Source organism: Apiospora kogelbergensis, assembly GCF_038363985.1.
Source record: "Apiospora kogelbergensis strain CBS 113332 chromosome Unknown utg000003l_segment0_segment0, whole genome shotgun sequence".
In the NCBI taxonomy this organism is placed as follows: Eukaryota; Fungi; Ascomycota; class Sordariomycetes; order Amphisphaeriales; family Apiosporaceae; genus Apiospora; species Apiospora kogelbergensis.
In genome coordinates this window covers 44,689-62,942 of record NW_027117420.1, presented here as the reverse complement: position 1 = coordinate 62,942, position 18,254 = coordinate 44,689, and the positions used below count along the sequence as shown (strand labels likewise).

The following is an 18,254-nucleotide window of genomic DNA, read 5'->3' as shown; positions in this document are numbered from 1 at the left end:
TCTTGGGGAGTCGGTGATCCGTTCGAAAGCGCTGTGTCTCGCGTGTCTCTGGTATTGCTTGGTGCGGGGGTTTGGCTTTGACAGGTCGATGCCTGATCTTTTTCAGACGAAATACCAATCCCACCCGACCCCAACTCCAAGTGTGACAGTGACACCAACTTGCAGCTCGCATTGCCAAGCTTGCAATATTGAGGTCGTATACGACATCCTGGCTGTTCTCGGAGGTGAGGAACTCGTCCACTTAACATTCTGTGCTGGATGGATGGGGGGATTATATGTATCCGCGTGATATGACTGAAATGCATTGGAAGAGTGTCTACAGGTTGCACCCATGGCAGGGTGTCTCAAGCTGTTGCCACCTCTTGTATAGTCTTATAGAATTGGCTAGGGTCATGGGCGAAGCGTCCAAGGAACAGTCCATCAACGGCAGTTTTCAGTTTCTCGAAAAGACCCGGGCCAGCGCTGCCTCCATAGAGCAGCCTCGTAACCCCCTTCCGCCTCTGCACACAGTCCAGTGCCCTTATGCGTTGCACCACGTTGACCACATGCTCGGCCGCCGCGGGCTGCGCCGCACCGATGGCCCACACCGGCTCGTAGGCCAAGATGACTTCAGCGCCGTCCGGCACGGACGCCATGACAGACTCGACCTGAGCCCTGCACTCGTCGACGGCGACGCTGACTTGGCCCTGCGTGCGCTCCCCGATGCACACAAGCGGGACCATGGCGTTCCGGGCGGCGGCGGCGGCCTTGCGGGCAGCGTCATCATCCGTCTCGCCGAAGAGGCGGCGGCGCTCGGCGTGGCCAAGCTCGACGATGCGACACCCCACCTCGGCGAGCACGGCGGGTGACACCTCGCCGGTAAAGGCGCCGGCGTCCTCGCAGAAGGCATCCTGGGCGCCTGTCAGGACGCCGGTCCCCTGGAGCTGTGCGACGACCGAGGTCAAGACGATGTGGTCCGGGATGACGAAGACATCTATCTGGTCGAGAAGGTGCGGCGTGGCGGAAAGCAGCTCCTTTACTTGCTGGACGTAGTCGCGAGTCCTGGCTGCTGAGAAGTACATTTTGGTGGAGACTCCTACGAGCCTGCGTGCGGAAGGAACTGCCATCTTGTGAAGAAGAAGAAGAGATGACGGATCATACGGACAATCGTTAATGAATTAATTAATCAATCGCTTGTTTAAATGGACGTGGAGTGAAGCCCAGGTGGGGAAGAAACGAAGTACAGAAACGGACCCCGATGCGGGGGTTGGAGATGCAGGCAGATCTGCTGAGATTCAAGATTCACCGAGATTCACCGAGATCCACCGAGAGCTACTGGGCTCCTACAAGTGCCTCTCCAACTCCGAGATGGCCTCGACCTTGGCCGCCGACGCGCTGTTGGGGTCGAACTCGTAGGCCAGCCACTCGCGGGCGAGCCGACGCGCCAGCTCGAGCCCGATGACGCGCTCGCCCATGCACAGGACCTGGGCGTTGTTGCTGAGCACGGCGCGCTCGACCGAGAAGCTGTCGTGCGCCGTCACCGCCCGCACCCCGCGGATCTTGTTGGCCGAGATGGCCACCCCGAGCCCCGTCCCGCAGATGAGCAGCGCCCGGTCGCATTTCCCGTCCGCCACCAGCTTCGCCGCCGCCACCGCCCGGTACGGGTACGCCGTCTTGTCCTCGCGCGCGTGGCTGCCGACGTCCTCGACCAGCTCCACGCGTGGGTCTTTCTCGAAGTCGGCTTTGATCGTGTCCTTGTAGGCGACCCCGGCGTCCTGTTACAAACGCGCCCAGTAAGCAATGCTGCTACTCATAGTGCTCATAGTGCTCATAGTGCTCATAGTGCTCATAGTGCGCATGGACAGACGGCGAACTTACGTCGCACCCCATGGCGATCCTGTACTTGGGAGGCGATGATCCCATCTTGGTTGAGGTCGTATGCTTTTCGAAATCTGGCTGGCTTCTTACTGTTCCCAGGACTCGGCTTGGAGGGAGAATCCCAACATTTAGAAATACTCAGGTTGGAACAAGGCCATGTCATCCCGTCGCGCCGGTTCAATGTCGAATACGACATGGGCTCGGGGGATGTAACAGACAGCTGCTCGCACACAGTCACACGCACCAATGGCGACTCCCTGTCCCCAGACGCTCGGCCTTTGTCCCCTCCTCCCCCAAGACGGCTATATTCGCATCCATGCCCGAGTGAGGGGCAATAGCCAGGGCTCATCTCCGCATGACCCTGTTCCCAAGTCCACTGGCGACGATCCACATACTCCGCCTCCGGATTTCTGCCTACTAGCCCAGCATCCATCTCTCGGCTTGCCCGATTAGGCAATCCCTTGGTATAAGCGACAAGTCGGGCTCTGCAACGGCTCGGCACATCCCCCGTCGTCCAGTGACGAGTGGTTGTCAAAAAGGCTTCTAGAGGCCGAGGAAGCACACAAGTCGGGAGAGTTCGAGTCGCTCGAGAACCGAAGCACCAGCTACCTCTTCGCAATCAACCAACCATGTCAAAACGTCATCTCTTTCAGTCCCCGGACGGGCTCGTCAACAAAGCCCTCCGCGGCATCATCTCTTACAACCCGTCGCTCAATTTGGACGAGGCAAACCGCGTCGTCTACGACACCGAGTATGACCGGTCCAATGTCTGCATCATCAGCGGTGGGGGCTCCGGCCACGAGCCGGCCTGGGCGGGCTACGTTGGCCGCAATATGCTGGCTGCCTCAGTCGCCGGCGACATCTTTGCCAGCCCCAGCACCAAGCAGATCGTGGCCGCCATCGATGCCGTGCCCTCGGACAAGGGCACCATCCTGGTCGTGACCAACTACACCGGTGACTGCCTGCATTTTGGCTTGGCCAACGAGAAGGCCATCGCCCGCGGCCACAAGAGCCGCATGATCATCTGCGGCGACGACGTGTCCGTCGGGAGGGTGAAGGGGGACTCGTGGGCCGTCGCGGCCTGGCTGGCCAGATCGGCGTCCTCAAGGTCATGGGAGGCGCCGCCGGTTCGGGCGCGACCCTCGACGAGGTGTACGATCTTGGCGTCGCCTTCTCCAACCAGATCGTCTCCATCGCCGCCACCCTTGACCACTGCCACGTGCCCGGCCGGTCCACGACGGAGCACGGCCTGTTCGCGGGCGACGAGATGGAGATCGGGACCGGCCCGCACAACGAACCGGGCTACAAGAAGCTCTCACCCGCGCCCTCGCCCGAGGAGCTGGTCAAGTCGCTCCTGGCGCACTGCCTCGACCCCAACGACCCGGAGCGCGGCTTCGTGACGTTTGACAAGACCGACGAGACCATGCTGCTCGTGAGCAACTTCGGCGGCATGTCGCCGCTCGAGATGGGCGCCCTGGTCGACGAGCTGTTGGAGCAGCTCGCGCGCGACTGGGCCCTGGAGCCGGCGCGCGTCTGCTGCGGCCAGCTCGAGACGTCGCTCAACGCGCCCGCCTTTTCTATCTCCGTCATCAATGTTACCGCCGCAGCGCGCAACTGCGCCTACTCGGCCGACCAGATCAAAAACTTCTTCGATGTGCGGACCAGCACGAGCTGGGAGTCCGTCGCGGGTTCTCAATCGAAGCCACAGCGCCGTGGACGAAGGCAGCAAGTCGTCGCGCCCCCTGCCGCGGAGCCCAAACGAGTCGTCGAGGAGTCCAAAGACCTGAAGGTCGACCCAGCCACGTTGGAGAAGATGCTCCGGAGGGCCTGCGCGGCCGTCATCGACGCGGAGCCGGACCTGACCAAGTGGGACACGGTCATGGGCGACGGCGACTGCGGCGAAACGCTAAAGACGGGCGCGAGCTGTCTTGTGGCGGCGCTGGACTCGCCGACCAAGAGACTCGCGGCGGACGGTTCTGTTATAGGCGTCCTGCAGGAGCTCGAAGAGATTGTCGAGGGCAAGATGGGCGGCACCCTGGGCGGGATTCTCGGTATCTTCTTCGTGGCGCTGCGCACCGCCATCGAGCAGAACGTGGACCTGGCCCTGGGCTCCGAGGGTGTGCCCGAGCTGTGGGCCAAGTGCTTGGGCGTCGCGCTGCATCATCTCGGGCGATACACGCCCGCACAGGTTGGCGACCGCACTGTTATGGACACGCTGCTGCCTTTCGCCGAGGCCATGAAGTCGGGTGATTTCGAAGCGGGAGTCGAAGCTGCCGTCAGCGGCGCCGAGGCCACCAAGGCCATGACGCCCAAGTTGGGCCGCGCGACATATGTTGGCGCGGATGCGAGTAGGGAGTTGCCGCCGGATCCCGGTGCTTGGGGCGCCATGGTGGCGATCAGGGGTCTCAGGGAGGGCATGTAGGGTTTGATCTTGTTCTTGTTTAGGCGTAATGTACACATGGAACTATGGCAGGCAGGCATCGCGAACCCTTGATAATGCCCATTTGGCAAATCATGCTTGTTCCAATCACTCATCTCGGCCAGGGTAGTTACCCTTGTGATCACATGCCAATGCTGCGTGCGTCCTTTTGTGAGGTATAGCAAGTTCCAAGGAGGAATCGGATCTCGAGGTGAAAACAGCTGCTTTAGTGCATGCACAAAATTTCATGATTTAGCTGATAAATATATCTATCTACGCCTTCCCGGCACTGCCCAGCCAGATGCAGTACTCCTGAATGGCCGTCTGCATAGCATCCGTCCCAGCCTCGATGACGCTCGTAAGCGGCTTCCCCTTCATCTCGTCCTGGACGCGGGCGTAGTGCTTGTTCATGCCCTTGTTGATGTTGACCTTGCTAACGCCGGCCTTGATGCACCTTTTGAAGATGTCCTCGTCAAAAGGGTCGGCGCCGTGCAGCACCAGGCGCACGCGGTCCCCGACCTTGTCGTTGATGGCCGCGAGGCGCTCGTACTCGAGCTGGATGCCCCGGGGCCGTACTCGCCGTGCACGTTCCCGAAGGCCGGCGCCAGGAGCTCGATGCCCGTCGCGACGAACTCCTCGGCGATCTCCGGGGTCGTCAGCAGGCCCTCGAGGTCCGCCGTCTCGGCCACGCCGTCCTCGCCGCCCTCGATCCGGCCCGGCTCGGCCTCGGCTGCGATGCCGCGCTCGTGGCAGTACTCGACGAGCTCGCGTGTGAGTGCCAGGTTTTCCTCCTTCTCGTAGTGGCTCATGTCGCACATGATGGAGTCGAAGGCGTCCGGGATATCTGCGGCGCGGCGGACCAGCTCTGGCGTCTGGGCGTGGTCGAGATGCAGCGACACGGGCACTTTGGCCGTATGACAGGCCGCCGCCGCCGCCAGCACCAGCGCCGTGCCCGCGTACTCGATGGCCCAGGGGAATAGCAGGACCATGGCGGGCGACTTGGCCGCCTCGGCCGCGCGCACGGTCGCGATGATGGACTCGATGTTATAGCAGCACATGCCCGGGACCGCGTACCCTTCCTTCTGCGCCTTGTTCAGGATCGCCATGGTGCGGTTCTCGGCTAGAGGAGGGCGCCCCATCGTGCTTGTTTGCGAGGTAAGACTTTTGTTGTGCTTTGTCGTAGTGGCAACGCTGGCTCAGAACGCAAGCAATCTGTTCCGTAACAGTAGAGAGTAGGATGGTCCTCGCAACCCGTATGTGGTGAAGTCAGTAAGTAGCTCGTTTCGGCCAAATTTGGGATGCCGAAGCCCCGGCATCTTCCATTTCGGGATAACATTGACTCGACCTATCGAGTCTGCCAAGCCACAGCAAGCGCTCCTTTGGAAATTCTGCCGGAAACACGCTAGAATGAATGCATTCTGCCTATGTGCACGAAAGAAGTGGATGGAGATGAACCCCGTGCCCCCCCCAATCCCCCACACTAGAAATGATGAAGATTGAGGGGGCATGAGGGGTCCTGCTCATAGTGGGGTAGCATCGTGATGTTAGTCCCCCTGGTTTGTTGGCTGTTGTCAGGTTGTGTCACAGCGGCAAGTGGAGGCTGGGAGGAGGAGGCATTGGGGCGTGGGGACTCCAACCCCGAAGTCGGTTCGGAAACTCGGGGAGTTGGCCGGGGCCTTGGTGAGGGATAATCCCATGGGCGAGCACTCGGCTGCTCGGTTCATGGACTCGGGTCAGAGCTGAGCGACTAAGCGACGATATGTGTGGGCCGACCCTGAGTCGTCGACATTACCCGGCAGATGGATTTGTATGAATGAACGGCTGTTACATATCGAGTATCCAACATATCGTCGACGCCTCATACTGCCGTGACGAGCTAACATTCTGACGTTGCTGAGCGTTCCGGGAATCACAACAAAAATGGCCTCCTCAAAGCCGGAAATTGCCTTTATCGGCCTGGGCGCCATGGGCTTTGGCATGGCCACGCACCTGGTGAACCAAGGTTACAAAGTGACGGGCTTCGACGTCTGGGGTCCCACGCTAGAGCGATTCGTTGCCGCCGGCGGTCTCGCCGCGACGACGCCCGCCGAGGCCGTCCGGGGCAAGGACTACTGCGTGTGCATGGTGGCGACGGCGCAACAAGCCCAGGCCGTTTTGTGGGACGGCGAGCACGCCGCCGTGCCGGCTTTGCCCCGGGGCGCAGCCGTCTTGCTGTGCTCGACGGTGCCCTGCTCCTACGTCCAGTCCCTCGAGCAGCAGCTGCTCGACGGACGCGAGGGCCGACCCGACCTCCTGCTCGTCGACGCGCCCGTGTCGGGCGGGGCCTACCGGGCGGCGGACGGGACGCTGTCCATCATGGCCGGGGCAACCGACGCCGCCATCGAGAAGACCCGGTTCCTCTTGCAGGAAATGTCGGACCCGGCGAAACTCTACATTGTCGCAGGCGGCATCGGCGCCGGCAGCAACATGAAGATGGTGCACCAGGTTTTGGCGGCGAACCAGATCCTTTCCACAAGCGAGGCCCTGGGCTTCGCGGCGCATCTGGGCTTGGACCTGAAAAAAGCCGCCGATGCCGTTATCGCTTCCCAGGGAAAGAGCTGGATGTTCGAGCACCGCAGCCCCCGCTCGCTGGACCCCAACTTCCAGCCCATCGCGAGCGCCGTCACCATCATCCTGAAGGACACGGGCATCATCACAGCCGAGGCGCGTCGGGCGGGGTTCCCGACGCCCATGACCAGCGCGGCCGAGCAGGTCTACTTCACAGGCGTGGGCCGAGGGTACGGCGCCGACGACGACAGCAGCCTGGTCCGCCTGTACTGGGAGGGCAAAGGCAAGGTCGGCCCCGTCGCAGGCACAGCGACGACGGACGAGGAGAAGCTGGCTCTGGTCGTGGCCCTGCTCAAGGGGATTCACCTGTGCTCGGCGGGCGAGTGCATCGCGTTTGCGTCGCGCCTGGGGTTGGACCTGGACCAGGTCTTTGAGCTTTGTATCAACGCGGCCGGCGGCAGTGCTATGCTGGAAGCCGTCGGCCCTGAGATGATAAGTTTGGTCAAGAACGCAGGAGGCGCCGCGGCTGGCACCCAGGCTGGGGATAACTTAGAAAAGGTTGTCAGCGAGCTTCAAGGGGCGGTAGATGAGGCACAGAGGCTTAAGGCTCCTATTTTCTTGGGTAGCCAGGCGCTCAACCTCACGCGGTTAGCATTGGCACACCGGCCCACGACGGCTCCAGCGGCCACATCCGGGGCAGTAGTGAAAGTATGGGGGTCATAAGTTTGGGAGGCGAACAGAAGCTAGATTTTTTCCATCTTTCATGGGCCTGCCTCTATGCTGCCACAAGCCCTATTGGCAAATGCTGCGTATCAAAAGTGTGCCCTGGTCTTTCAGTCCAAATCTCGTTTGCCATGTAATCATATAAAACACGGGAATCGTACGAACGCCCAATGCACGCTCATCTCATCATGCTCATCTCCCTGGATCTCCAAATCCCAGAACGCCCTACTCCAACAAATCAAGGGACCATTACGTATTACACCTAGGCGGCGGCGGCGGCAGGAGCTGGCTTTCTTGCCAGAGCACCCCCTTTGCGGTTGGCGCCTGGCCTTACCAGCGTGTATTTGGCGAACGCTCGGGCCAGAGCCTTCTTGCAGCTGACCTTTTGACTGCCAACGAAGCTATCAACTGTCACGGCAATGGCGCGGTCGATGTCATGAGAATTGCAGTACTCGGAAAGCCGCATGCGGCAGAACGCCTCGGAGATGCGGATGATGGCTTCCAGATGACGGACCTATCGTCGGTTAGTACATTTGGCCTACAAAGGGGCGAGGGGATGGGGGAGGTTATGAGCGTACGGTAATGGGGTAAGCACCCGTGGCCAGGGATTCTCTGCGCATGTCTGCGAACAACCGGGCCACCTTGTCTTCGTCCATGTGCAGGAGCTTGGGCGAGCAGTGGTCGCGTGCATAGAGGATGTACTTCCGCAGAAGTTCCTGGGGGATCTGTCCCTCCTTGGCCTTGGCCTGGCTTGCCTGGCTTTCCTTGGCGAATGACTCTGTAGAGTCTTGCTCCACCTCCATCGAGTCGACACCGTCAATGCCGGGTTGGGTGGAAGGGTGACTGCGGCTGTGGGAACCAACAATGAAACGGGCTAGGCGTTCGTCCTCGGCAGGGTCCACAGTATCGCGAACCACGCAGAGGATGTCGAAACGGGACAAAATCGGCTCCGTCAGCTGCACGTTGGAAGAGAACGGGATCGTGGAGTTGTAGCGACCGCCGATGGGGTTGGCAGCAGCAATAATTCCGCAACGTGCCTGGAGGGTGGTGACGATACCGGCTTTGGAGATGGAAATGGTTTGCTGTTCCATAGCCTCGTGGATAGACGTACGGTCCTGGTCGTTCATCTTGTCGAACTCGTCAATAAGACAAGTGCCCCTGTCAGCAAGCACAAGAGCACCACCTTCGAGGGTCCATTCACTGGTAAGAGGGTCTCTGCGGACACTAGCCGTGAGACCGACAGCCGAAGCACCCTGACCCGTGGCGAAAACTGCTCGGTGAGCCGTCTTCTCGACATACTTCAGCACCTGCGACTTGGCGGTACCGGGGTCGCCCAGAAGCAGAACATTGATATCGCCACGGACGTGATGCTGGCCCTTGGTGACCTTTGCTACGCCACCGAACAGAGACAGAGCTACGGCTGTCTTGATGTCCTCGTGGCCGTAGATACTGGGGGCGATAGAGTTGATGATCTTTTCAATGATTTGGGGGTCGCGCGAGATCTTCCGGATTGTTTGCTCATCCTCCTCGGTCAGTCTGAAGCCAGCCAGTTGGTCATGAGACTTCACGACATTGTTGGCCTCGAGGATAGTGGCGAAGACGGGGAAACCGTTGCGGTTGTTCAGCTGAGCATCATAGTTGTTTCTGTAGATGCCCGTGACCTCAATTTCCTCACCAGGCTTGGCTCGGTCGATCAGGTCCCACAGCAGGATCACTTCTCTGGTACGGGGCAGGCGACCGGCAGGGACGGTTCCGGGCGACTCTTGCAGCGTGAGCTTTTGGTAGTTGCGGTAGACAGTCTTCTCCGAGTTGACAGTGAAGGGGCCGCGGGACTGGCAGCTCTGGCAGAAGGTGATTTTGACCTCGACATTGGACTCCTGCTGGAAAGGACCCAAGGTGACCCCGCACTTGGTGCAGTCGAATTTGACGTACTTGAGCTGGGGGAATACACCGGAACGTCGGGTGACCACACCGCTGACCCTAACAAGGCAGTTGAGATGGGACTGTCGCAGCTGGCGAAGCGTGTAGTGGACGGGCAGGTCGAAGATGCGAACGTGGATCTCGGAGTGGATACGCTCATAGTCTGGGTAATGCAGCAGCACAACGTCCATGGCGACGTCGTCGAACAGCTTCAGCATTTCGGCGGGGGCGTTGGCAAGGAAGTAAGCCAGGATGGCGCGCGAGGAAGACAGATGGTCGTAAGAGACTTCGAGGGTCTCGGCGTTGATCTCTCCCAGGGTGCGAATGCGGTTGCCATAGACAGACGAGCCGTTCTCGTCGGTATATTCGGTGAGGAAGGCCTTGAACTCTCGCTTGATGGTACGCTGGACGGCGGGTTGCGAGACCCACTCGGTGAGACTGGCTGCCTTGATGTCTTGCAGGGCTTCGAGGGATAGTTCCTCGTCCATGATGTCCTGGTCCATTTCCTCGTCGGGATCCTCGTCGTAGTGGTGACGACGCCGACGGGGTTGGGCGCCGAGGTCGACGGCATCGTCCTCGTCGTCATCGCCATCGTTCAGGAAGGCATTGGGCATCTGCCTTCTGCGAGCGACTTGGCGATCTCTGCGGTTGAGCTGGGCTTCGAGGCGTCTTCGCTCGGCGACATCCATATCGCCATATTCGCCGTCATCGTCAATGTCAATGCCCTCGTAACGGTCGTTTTCGTCCTTGCCCTGGTAGTCCTTCTCGAAGCCCTCGTTGAACAGGTCGACATCGTCCTCGGCCAGCTCATCGAGTTCGTCCAGGTCGTCTTGGATCTCAGGCTCGTCCTCCATATCTTCATCGTCATCGCCGCCATGTGCAATGGGGAAGGCAGGCGGGGACGAGGGCATGGGACTGGAGGCAGCCATTGGGGAGCTGACATCGGCGGCGGTGCGAGCGCGCTTACGGTTCGCACGAGGAGCCACGCCCCGGTTGGCCGAGTCCATGTTGTGCCGCAAAGGCGAGCTGGGCGGGTTTTGTGAACTGGCAAATCAATGAACCGGGTCAGCCTCCAATCCGACTCGTCGTCATTGATTCAAGCAAAACAAGTCGATCAAGACATACCTCATATTCGTTGCGGGGCCTGTTGTCAATTCCTCGATCGATCAAACAGCAGATTGGGGGAGGGTGAAGTTTGCGCAAAATGAGCTGGGAATCAGGGAGACTGAAAGGGGGGGACCAAATTGGCCCTTGACGCGAAAATTGGGGTGGAGGGGGACTTTGAAACGCGTCTTTAGGGGAGAGAGCGCGTAAAGTGGCCAGAGAGAAGGTACTTCGGGCTGTGTGGGGCGCGTGTGGAGCAGGTACTTCCAGCACTTTGGCCCTCCACGGGCACGTCGCGTCGCCAAAGTACAGCACACGGTTAATTCTGGACACCCCATCTCAGGTCCTCTCTCTTTCCGAGCACACTGCCAAAACACCATGGCCGACAACCCGACAGCTGCGCCCGAGCGCTCCAACGCCGCAGCACGCCAGCGCCGCGACTCCGAGAACTCGCAGACGGCTGCTGACTTCCTCCGAGACCAGATGCAGCTCGAGGCCGATGCGCGCGAGGCACTCCCCTATGTACGTCATATTGTCATACCCTATATATATATATATATATATATATACCCAGATACAGTGGCATGGTAAAACCCAGATGGTCTGACCTGACGTCTCCCCCCCAACAGAGTATCGAGAACTGCACCAAGCAGCTGGGCAATCTGCGACAGAGCGTCTTCGCCTGTCTGACCTGCCACCCGCCGCCCGCCAACCCGGACTCCTCCTCAACCCACACCCCCCGCCGGCGTCTGTTACGCGTGCTCAGTCCAATGCCATGGCGAACACGAGCTGGTCGAGATCTTCCAAAAGCGCAACTTCACCTGCGACTGCGGCACCACCCGCTTTACCGCCGAACAGCCCTGCACCCTGCGCCTGCACCCGGCCACCAACACCAAGGGCAATGTCCACTCCGAGGCCGCCGACCCGGCCAACAAATACAACCAGAACTTCCGCAACCGCTTCTGCTCATGCTCCATCGACTACGTGGCCCAGGAACAAAAGGGCACCATGTTCCAATGCCTTGGGCTGGGCACCCACGAGACGGGCGGCTGTGGCGAGGATTGGTACCACCCCGGTTGCCTCGTCGGTCTCGGGCCTAGATGGTACGAGAAGATGACGGCAGTCCCGAAGAAGAAGCCGGCGGCGGCGGCGGCGGCAGCAGATGCGCTCCCTACCATCTCAGAAGACGGACCTGCCCCTGCGAACAGCAACGGCGCAGGCGCGGCGGCGACAGTTGAGGACGAAGAAGACGAGGACGATGACAATGACGCCCCGTTACCGGAAGGATTTCCGGGAGAGGACGACTTCAACCACTTCCTATGCTACAAATGCGTCGAAGCGCACCCCTGGATCAAGCGCTACGCTGGTGCGGCCGGCTTCTTACTCCCTGTCTACTTCCAGAGAGACGAACCAGAGAACAACTCGGTATCATTATCCTCTGACAACAAGCGCAAGCTCGAAGACGAGGAGGGGCAAGCTTCAGAGCCGAAGCGTGCCAAGACGGAAGAGGTCGAAGATGGCCAGTCTGCTGATCCAGCACTGCCGGTTCGCGCTGCACCGGCCGCGGTGGAGATCGGACCAAAGGAAGAAGAAGCGGGAAATAACAAAGACTTAGCCTTGTCCTCGTCCAAGCCGACGGCTCCAGCAGACTGCAAGTACGATACCCTGCCACCCGCCCCAACGGGCCAATTCTCCCTCTTCATGACCGAAGGGTTCCGCGACACCTTCTGCCGGTGTCCCAAGTGTTTCCCCTTACTGGAACCGCACCCGCAACTCCTTGACGAAGAAGAGGTCTACGAACCACCCTTGTCCGAGGGTGAAGGCTCCAACGACGGTGCCTCGACACATGGTAGCGGTTCGCTGTACGAGCGAGGCGAGTCGGCCCTGCGCAACGTCGACCGCGTGCGTGCCATCGAGGGCGTCATGGCCTACAAGCACCTCAAGGACAAGCTCACGCCATTCTTTGAGCAATTCGCCAAGAGCGGCAAGGCCGTCGGCGCCGACGATATCAAGGAGTACTTTGCCAAGCTACGCGGCGACGAGCAGGCCATCAAGGAAGCAGGCGCGGCCGCTTCCAACTCCAAGGGGGGCGACGGCGACGATCAGCATCGCCCAGAGCAGAGCGGGTATTAGCTCCATCGCCTTACTAGGCGGACAGGATGCGGGTGTGCTCGTTTGTACTCATGATGTCTTCTTTTTGTATGTATTACTAGATCAAGGGGCCTATAGCTGGAAGACGGGATACGACCGGCATGCCATAATAACAAGACGAAGTTGCTATTGCGGGAGGGACACTCAATTCGCAGCATACGTGCAAATGATTGCAGCCACTGGGAGCTACGGAAACGATTTCACGATTAGAATGAGAAACAGGACTGACTAAATTAAATCCGTGCCCTTTTTCTACGTTCATAAAAGCCGTGCAGAGTCTCTTTGTTGGGCAGGAGCTTTTTTATTCCATTCGATCTTCTGGAGGCCGAACTTCTCGAGGTGGATGGCCTGGATCTCAACAGAGCCGGCCGAGGCGTCGTCGGCCGAGTAGAGGTTGCCCTTGCAGGTCATGATGCGGAGCTCGAGGACCTTGCCGTCCATGGCCAGGGGTAGATAGAGTAGCAGCCACCACCCGAGTTTGGATGGGGTCAAGGAAACGGCATATCGACGAAGCTGCTATTGTTAACGGTAAGTGCTCACGTGTCTGTGGGGAAGACGGCATATCGACGAAGCTGCTGTTAAGCCTCTGATCTAGTCGCTCGGTTAAGCCCAGCCTCGGTGTTTCCCAAGAGCGTCAAGCAGTCTTCTGGAATCATGGAGGCTCCCCGCAAGGTAGCACAGGCTACTTCGGGTTTTGGTAGCCTAGCCTCTACCCCAGGTTCCCGTAGATAGGAACCATGCGACCTTGATGGCCATCTCTTGGGCGAGCATGTTTCCACCCGGCCTGGCAGCTTATTTCGTTGCTTATCTTGCCGGGCCCACGAGGAATATACTCCAGCACCCCCATGGTCGAAACGCCTCAAGACTCGAACACACTGCACCTTGGGGAGATAAGGCCATTCGGAGACAACTAACCCACCTGCCGGTTCATCATAAATATCTCGCTCTCTGTCCACCGGTTGCCAGTCGTTTCGGCCAGAGGGGAGTAAAAGCTATCCCTTATTCCACCTTCACTAACACTGCAAACACCCCTTCCTCAACACTGCACTGTCTTCCTCCAAGGCGACGACGAGCCCACGATATGGCATCGCCACCGGGGGTGCCGGCGGCACCGCTGCCAGCAGCCGCTCCAAGCTCGCCGACAAATTCATCCTTTAGCCAGGGGGAGAAGGCCCCATCGCCAGCAGTGGTACCAGTAGCCGAGCCAGCTCTGGCGGCAGGGCAAAAAGACCACACGTCATTGAAGAAAGTCATTACCACTCGCCAATTTGTGCCCATGGCTTTGGGGGGCTCCATCGGCGCTGGTCTGCTCATAGCCAGTTCGGTCGGCCTGCAACGGGGCGGGCCGGCGTCTCTAGTCCTGGCTTTTGCCATTGCCGGCCTCGCCGTCTGGATTACCATGTGCGCCCTGGGCGAGCTGTCGGCCAGCTTCCCGGTGCAGGGCTCCTTCTACGACTACTCGATCCGCTTCATCTCCAAGTCGTGGGGCTTCTCGATGGGCTGGAACTATGTCATGAGCTTCATACTCATCGTCCCCTTCGAGGTCACCGTCATGATCCTCATCACGCAGTACTGGTACTCCCCCCATACCGGCTGGTTCGTCCCCGCCGTGCTCGCCGTGCTCTTCGCCATCGCCTCCGCCGGGGCCAGGTGGTACGCCGAGGCCGAGCACGCCTTCGGCCTGGCAAAGGTCGGCGTCCTCGTGCTCTTCATCATCACCGCCATCGTCATTTGCCGCGGTGGCGTCCCGTCCGATCCCCGCCACGGCACCGGGTTTAGTTATTGGCAAAACGGCGGCGCCTTTCAGAACGGCGTGTCGGGCTTCCTTTGGGTCTTCGTCAACGCCGGCCTGGCCTACGGCGGGACCGAGATCCTAGGCATGACGGTTGCCGAGTGCAAGAACCCGACCAAGGTCATGCCACTGGCTGCCAAGATTGTCGGCGGGCGCATTGTCGTCCTGTACATCCTGACCCTGTTCATGGTTGGTCTCGTCATCGGGCCCGACACCTTCGAGCTGTTCCCGGACATGCGCAAGACGTCGCCCTTCGTCCTGGCCATCCACCAGGCAGGCATCCCCGGTCTGTCAACCTTCGTCAACGCCGTCATCCTCATCGCCGTCTTCAGCATGGCCAATGCCAGCGTCTTCGCCTCATCCCGCGCGCTGCGGGCCATCTGCGCTCAGGGAATGGGCCCCCGGATACTGTCGCGGACCACGAAGAAGGGACTTCCGCGGAATGCGCTAGTCGTGGTCTTCTGCGTTTCACTGCTCGCCTTCATCAACGCGGCGCCCAAGGGAAGGGACATCTTCGAGTGGCTCCTGACCCTCGCCTCTGTCAGCAACTACTTCACCTGGTTGAGCATCTGCGTCGCGCACCTCCGCATGCGCAGTGCAATGAAGAAACAAGGGAAAGAAGTCAGCGACCTGACCTGGACGTCCCCCGTCGGCACTTGGGGCAGCAAGATAGCCATTGGCATTTTTGTTTTTGCTTTGGTTAGTCAGATTGTCAGCGCGGTCATCCCACCGGTGCCGAACGAAGACGTGACCCCAGGCGAATCGATCCTGCGAGGATGCCTAGGATTCATCGTAGTCATTGTTCTCTGGCTCGGCCATCTGCTCATTAAGCGATCGCAGTTGCTCATTCCACTCGAGGAGGTCGATCTCAAGATGAACTCGGATTTGCCTGATGGCGATAGCAGCATCGCTGTCGAATGCTGATTTTCTAGACATTGGAGTTCATTGTGCTTCCGGGAATCTTATGAACAATAACTATACATGTATAATTCGTTTTCGATAAGGCGCTTAGGAGTCACCGGGACTGGGTTGAATATAGTATACTCATTGGGCGTTGGTTCTAGCAGCAGTACTGGTCCGGACGGGAGTTTATGGGCTTGCGTTAATTATAGTTGTCTTATTCCAGATCTTTACTTCGCTGCGTGTTGTTGTTGTTTTGACGAGGGTCGGAAGCATCACCTCCTGTCTCTGCCTGTCTCTGCCTGTCTGTATCCCAAGTGTGTATCGTGTACTCTGTTTCATATGGACCAGTATGTACTCCGAGTATACGCCTATCTATCTATACATTTCCAAGCCAAGCTACGCTTGCGTATGTACACCATGAAACCCATGCGCGATAGCCCACCCGCACTCGGCGCGCCCCAACTCCGTCATAGTCCTGGCGTCCAAGCACAGCAAATAGCTGTTCCTCCCATAGCCGTCCAACACCACGCTCAGCAGCACGCCGTCGTCTTCCGCCACCGCTCCTTCGTCTTTTGTTGGGTCGGAGGGTCGCGGCACGAAGATGGCCTCACCCGGCGTGTGGCCCTGCGGGTTGTCCCAGAACAGCGTCTCGCGCGTCTCGATATCGGTCTTACCCAGGCCGTCGAGCAGCGTGCTACGGCCCCGGTTCGGCAGGCTGTAAAAGTAGCGGTACTTCTTGGTTGCGTAGGCCGGGTTGATGGTTGGTAGTTCGCCCACCCTGGGTGCCTTGATTTCGAGAACCTTTTCGCCACTACCACCACCACTGCTGCATTCTTCGCCCTCGTCTCCTTTGCTACCTTTGATTTTATTACTGCGAGAAGAAGGGACTCGGAACCTGTGCCTCGCGAACCGCGACTGCGTATTTCGGTTACGCTTCTCGTCGCCCCAGAACGCCTTCGCCCCGCCGTCCCGCCGCAGCAGCACGTCGAGCTCGAAGCTGCGGATAATATCAAGCGAGGGGTACTCGATCACGTCGCAGTAGACCAGCGTATCTCCCGTAGGTCTGCCGTCGTCCCCGTCGACCTCGGCTTCCTCAAACGCGTTGACGCTGTGGAAGTGGAAGCCCGCAGGGCTCTCGTAGGTTGCCAGGACGCCGCGGTCGCCCTTGCGGTCGATGACGAACCACTTGCATTTCTTGGACTCGTCGAACGGCTCGATAGCGTCGACGATATTGCGCTGCCAGGGGATGTGCAAGCCCATGGCGGCGAGGTGGGTCGAGGGGATGCACAGTATCACGAAGGACTCGGTCATGAAAAAGGAGTGCATGTAGGCGGGCTTGACGTCGGCTTGATGGATGGTGGCGATGACGTCGGTGGTGCCGTCCCGGGCGTTGACGCGGAACACGCGGTACGTCGCCACGGGCCCAAAATCCAGGTTGTAATTATATAAGTCGCCCGTCGCCGGATCGCGCTGGGCGTGGGCGCAGCTGAGGGGGCCCTTGAGAGCAGGGTGCAGTTTTTCCTGCGCGGCGAAGCCGATGGGCTCGAGTGTCTGGAGGTCCATCTCCTTTAGGTTGCAGTTGTCGGTCGTGAGCCACAGGTTGCTGGGTTTCGCTCTGTGGCCCCCTGAAGAAGACAAAGACTGCTGTGGGCTGCTGCCTGCACGAGAGCTCACCAGCCCTGGCACGTTCGCTTGTACTGTGACGGATATGTTGTCCAGACGCGGCCCGTTCTTTGGAAAGGGCATCTTCCACACTGCCATCATCTTCCCAAACAAGCCGATGCAGGGGTCCTGTCTTTGAGCGAAGGTGAAGCCGTTGGGCCGCCCGTTTTGTCGGATTTCGTCGACCAGATCTTCCGTCTGACATCGGGAGGCATATTCCACCCTCACTGCACCGTTCCCGTCCTCGTTGGGAAGTATGGCAAACCTGTGGGACTGCCCGAACCCGTCGAACCAGTGACTGACTCGGTAGGTGCTGTTCTGCTCCGTCTCGACTTCAAAGCCACCGGGGCCGGTCCTGTACAAGGTCCCGGCGGCCCATGGTGGGATCGAGCCTCGGACTTTAAGCTCTATGGGGCCTTTGACCTCATCCAACCCCTCGAACTGAGTTAGATGTTAGTGAGATAGTACTTGGTACCCACGATGGGGCATAGGGAAAGAGGGAAGCTTACACCAGCCTCGTTGGGCCAATCACCAAACTTTTGGTCCAGCATAGCCTGGACGTTGAGCTCGTAATCCTCATCCTCGTCTTTGGGCCCCTTGCGAGGAGGGCCCCGCGAAGGGAGCTCTGGCCCGGTAACGTCAGACCCCATGATATGATGGTAATCTGTTTTCCTGAATATAACTGGCCGGCTTTTCGTCAAGGCACAGCTGAAACATTGATGGCATGTAAGACGACCCCCAACGCCGACAGTAGCTGATGGGGACAACTATATACGTAGAGGAGCCGAGAAAGCGAGAGCATTAGTTGGTCTAACAAGTGTGTTATCCGAGGCATGGACAACAGCCACAGCCTGTCACCGAATGGCACCAGAGAATTACGCGAAGGCTGAAGGGCTTTAGCGATTTGTGGCGGGGGTAGTCAAACGACGTCCAGTATCATGGCTGCTCGCTTAAGAGGGCCGGTTTCCGTGCAGGTGGCGCTCAGGGATAAGAAGAGCAGGGCGACGAACTCGGGGCCGGCCAGGGTAGATGACGGCTCCCGACTATAGCATAGGTGACGGGGCCAGGCGACGCCGGCTACACCTTTTCGTATCGCCGTCGGGTGTGACTGGAAGCCACGTGGTGCGGGAGTGCACAAGGGAATAAACAGCAATTGGAACGGAAGCGCGGGCGCTG

General features: G+C 59.4%; 9 protein-coding genes across 9 annotated transcripts; 4 read left to right on the top strand and 5 right to left on the bottom strand.

Moving 5' to 3' along the window:
* Positions 1-344: 344 nt before the first annotated feature.
* PG998_004684 (uncharacterized protein) lies at positions 345-1,061 on the bottom strand (the record flags this gene model as incomplete). Its single annotated transcript, XM_066871502.1, has 1 exon — positions 345-1,061. One exon carries the CDS (start codon positions 1,059-1,061, stop codon positions 345-347), a length of 717 nt encoding a protein of 238 aa, XP_066731599.1.
* Positions 1,062-1,322: 261 nt separating this feature from the next.
* Positions 1,323-1,902, bottom strand: PG998_004683 (ribose 5-phosphate isomerase; the record flags this gene model as incomplete). Its single annotated transcript, XM_066871501.1, has 2 exons — positions 1,323-1,754; positions 1,858-1,902. The coding sequence occupies 2 exons, from the start codon at positions 1,900-1,902 to the stop codon at positions 1,323-1,325; spliced, it is 477 nt and encodes a 158-aa protein (XP_066731598.1).
* A 584-nt stretch (positions 1,903-2,486) lies between these two features.
* On the top strand, positions 2,487-4,279 carry PG998_004682 (dihydroxyacetone kinase; the record flags this gene model as incomplete). Its single annotated transcript, XM_066871500.1, has 2 exons — positions 2,487-2,909; positions 2,951-4,279. 2 exons carry the CDS (start codon positions 2,487-2,489, stop codon positions 4,277-4,279), a joined length of 1,752 nt encoding a protein of 583 aa, XP_066731597.1.
* Positions 4,280-4,549: 270 nt separating this feature from the next.
* On the bottom strand, positions 4,550-5,415 carry PG998_004681 (ketose-bisphosphate aldolase; the record flags this gene model as incomplete). The annotated part of the gene is made up of 2 exons (XM_066871499.1): positions 4,550-4,831; positions 4,864-5,415. The coding sequence occupies 2 exons, from the start codon at positions 5,413-5,415 to the stop codon at positions 4,550-4,552; spliced, it is 834 nt and encodes a 277-aa protein (XP_066731596.1).
* A 781-nt stretch (positions 5,416-6,196) lies between these two features.
* Positions 6,197-7,546, top strand: PG998_004680 (oxidoreductase; the record flags this gene model as incomplete). Its single annotated transcript, XM_066871498.1, has 1 exon — positions 6,197-7,546. One exon carries the CDS (start codon positions 6,197-6,199, stop codon positions 7,544-7,546), a length of 1,350 nt encoding a protein of 449 aa, XP_066731595.1.
* Positions 7,547-7,808: 262 nt separating this feature from the next.
* PG998_004679 (minichromosome maintenance protein 2) lies at positions 7,809-10,596 on the bottom strand (the record flags this gene model as incomplete). The annotated part of the gene is made up of 3 exons (XM_066871497.1): positions 7,809-8,060; positions 8,125-10,510; positions 10,592-10,596. 3 exons carry the CDS (start codon positions 10,594-10,596, stop codon positions 7,809-7,811), a joined length of 2,643 nt encoding a protein of 880 aa, XP_066731594.1.
* A 352-nt stretch (positions 10,597-10,948) lies between these two features.
* Positions 10,949-12,703, top strand: PG998_004678 (uncharacterized protein; the record flags this gene model as incomplete). Its single annotated transcript, XM_066871496.1, has 3 exons — positions 10,949-11,092; positions 11,200-11,328; positions 11,360-12,703. 3 exons carry the CDS (start codon positions 10,949-10,951, stop codon positions 12,701-12,703), a joined length of 1,617 nt encoding a protein of 538 aa, XP_066731593.1.
* Positions 12,704-13,802: 1,099 nt separating this feature from the next.
* Positions 13,803-15,437, top strand: PG998_004677 (amino-acid permease; the record flags this gene model as incomplete). Its single annotated transcript, XM_066871495.1, has 1 exon — positions 13,803-15,437. One exon carries the CDS (start codon positions 13,803-13,805, stop codon positions 15,435-15,437), a length of 1,635 nt encoding a protein of 544 aa, XP_066731592.1.
* Positions 15,438-15,812: 375 nt separating this feature from the next.
* On the bottom strand, positions 15,813-17,728 carry PG998_004676 (uncharacterized protein; the record flags this gene model as incomplete). The annotated part of the gene is made up of 2 exons (XM_066871494.1): positions 15,813-17,519; positions 17,588-17,728. The coding sequence occupies 2 exons, from the start codon at positions 17,726-17,728 to the stop codon at positions 15,813-15,815; spliced, it is 1,848 nt and encodes a 615-aa protein (XP_066731591.1).
* Between the last annotated feature and the right edge of the window lie 526 nt (positions 17,729-18,254).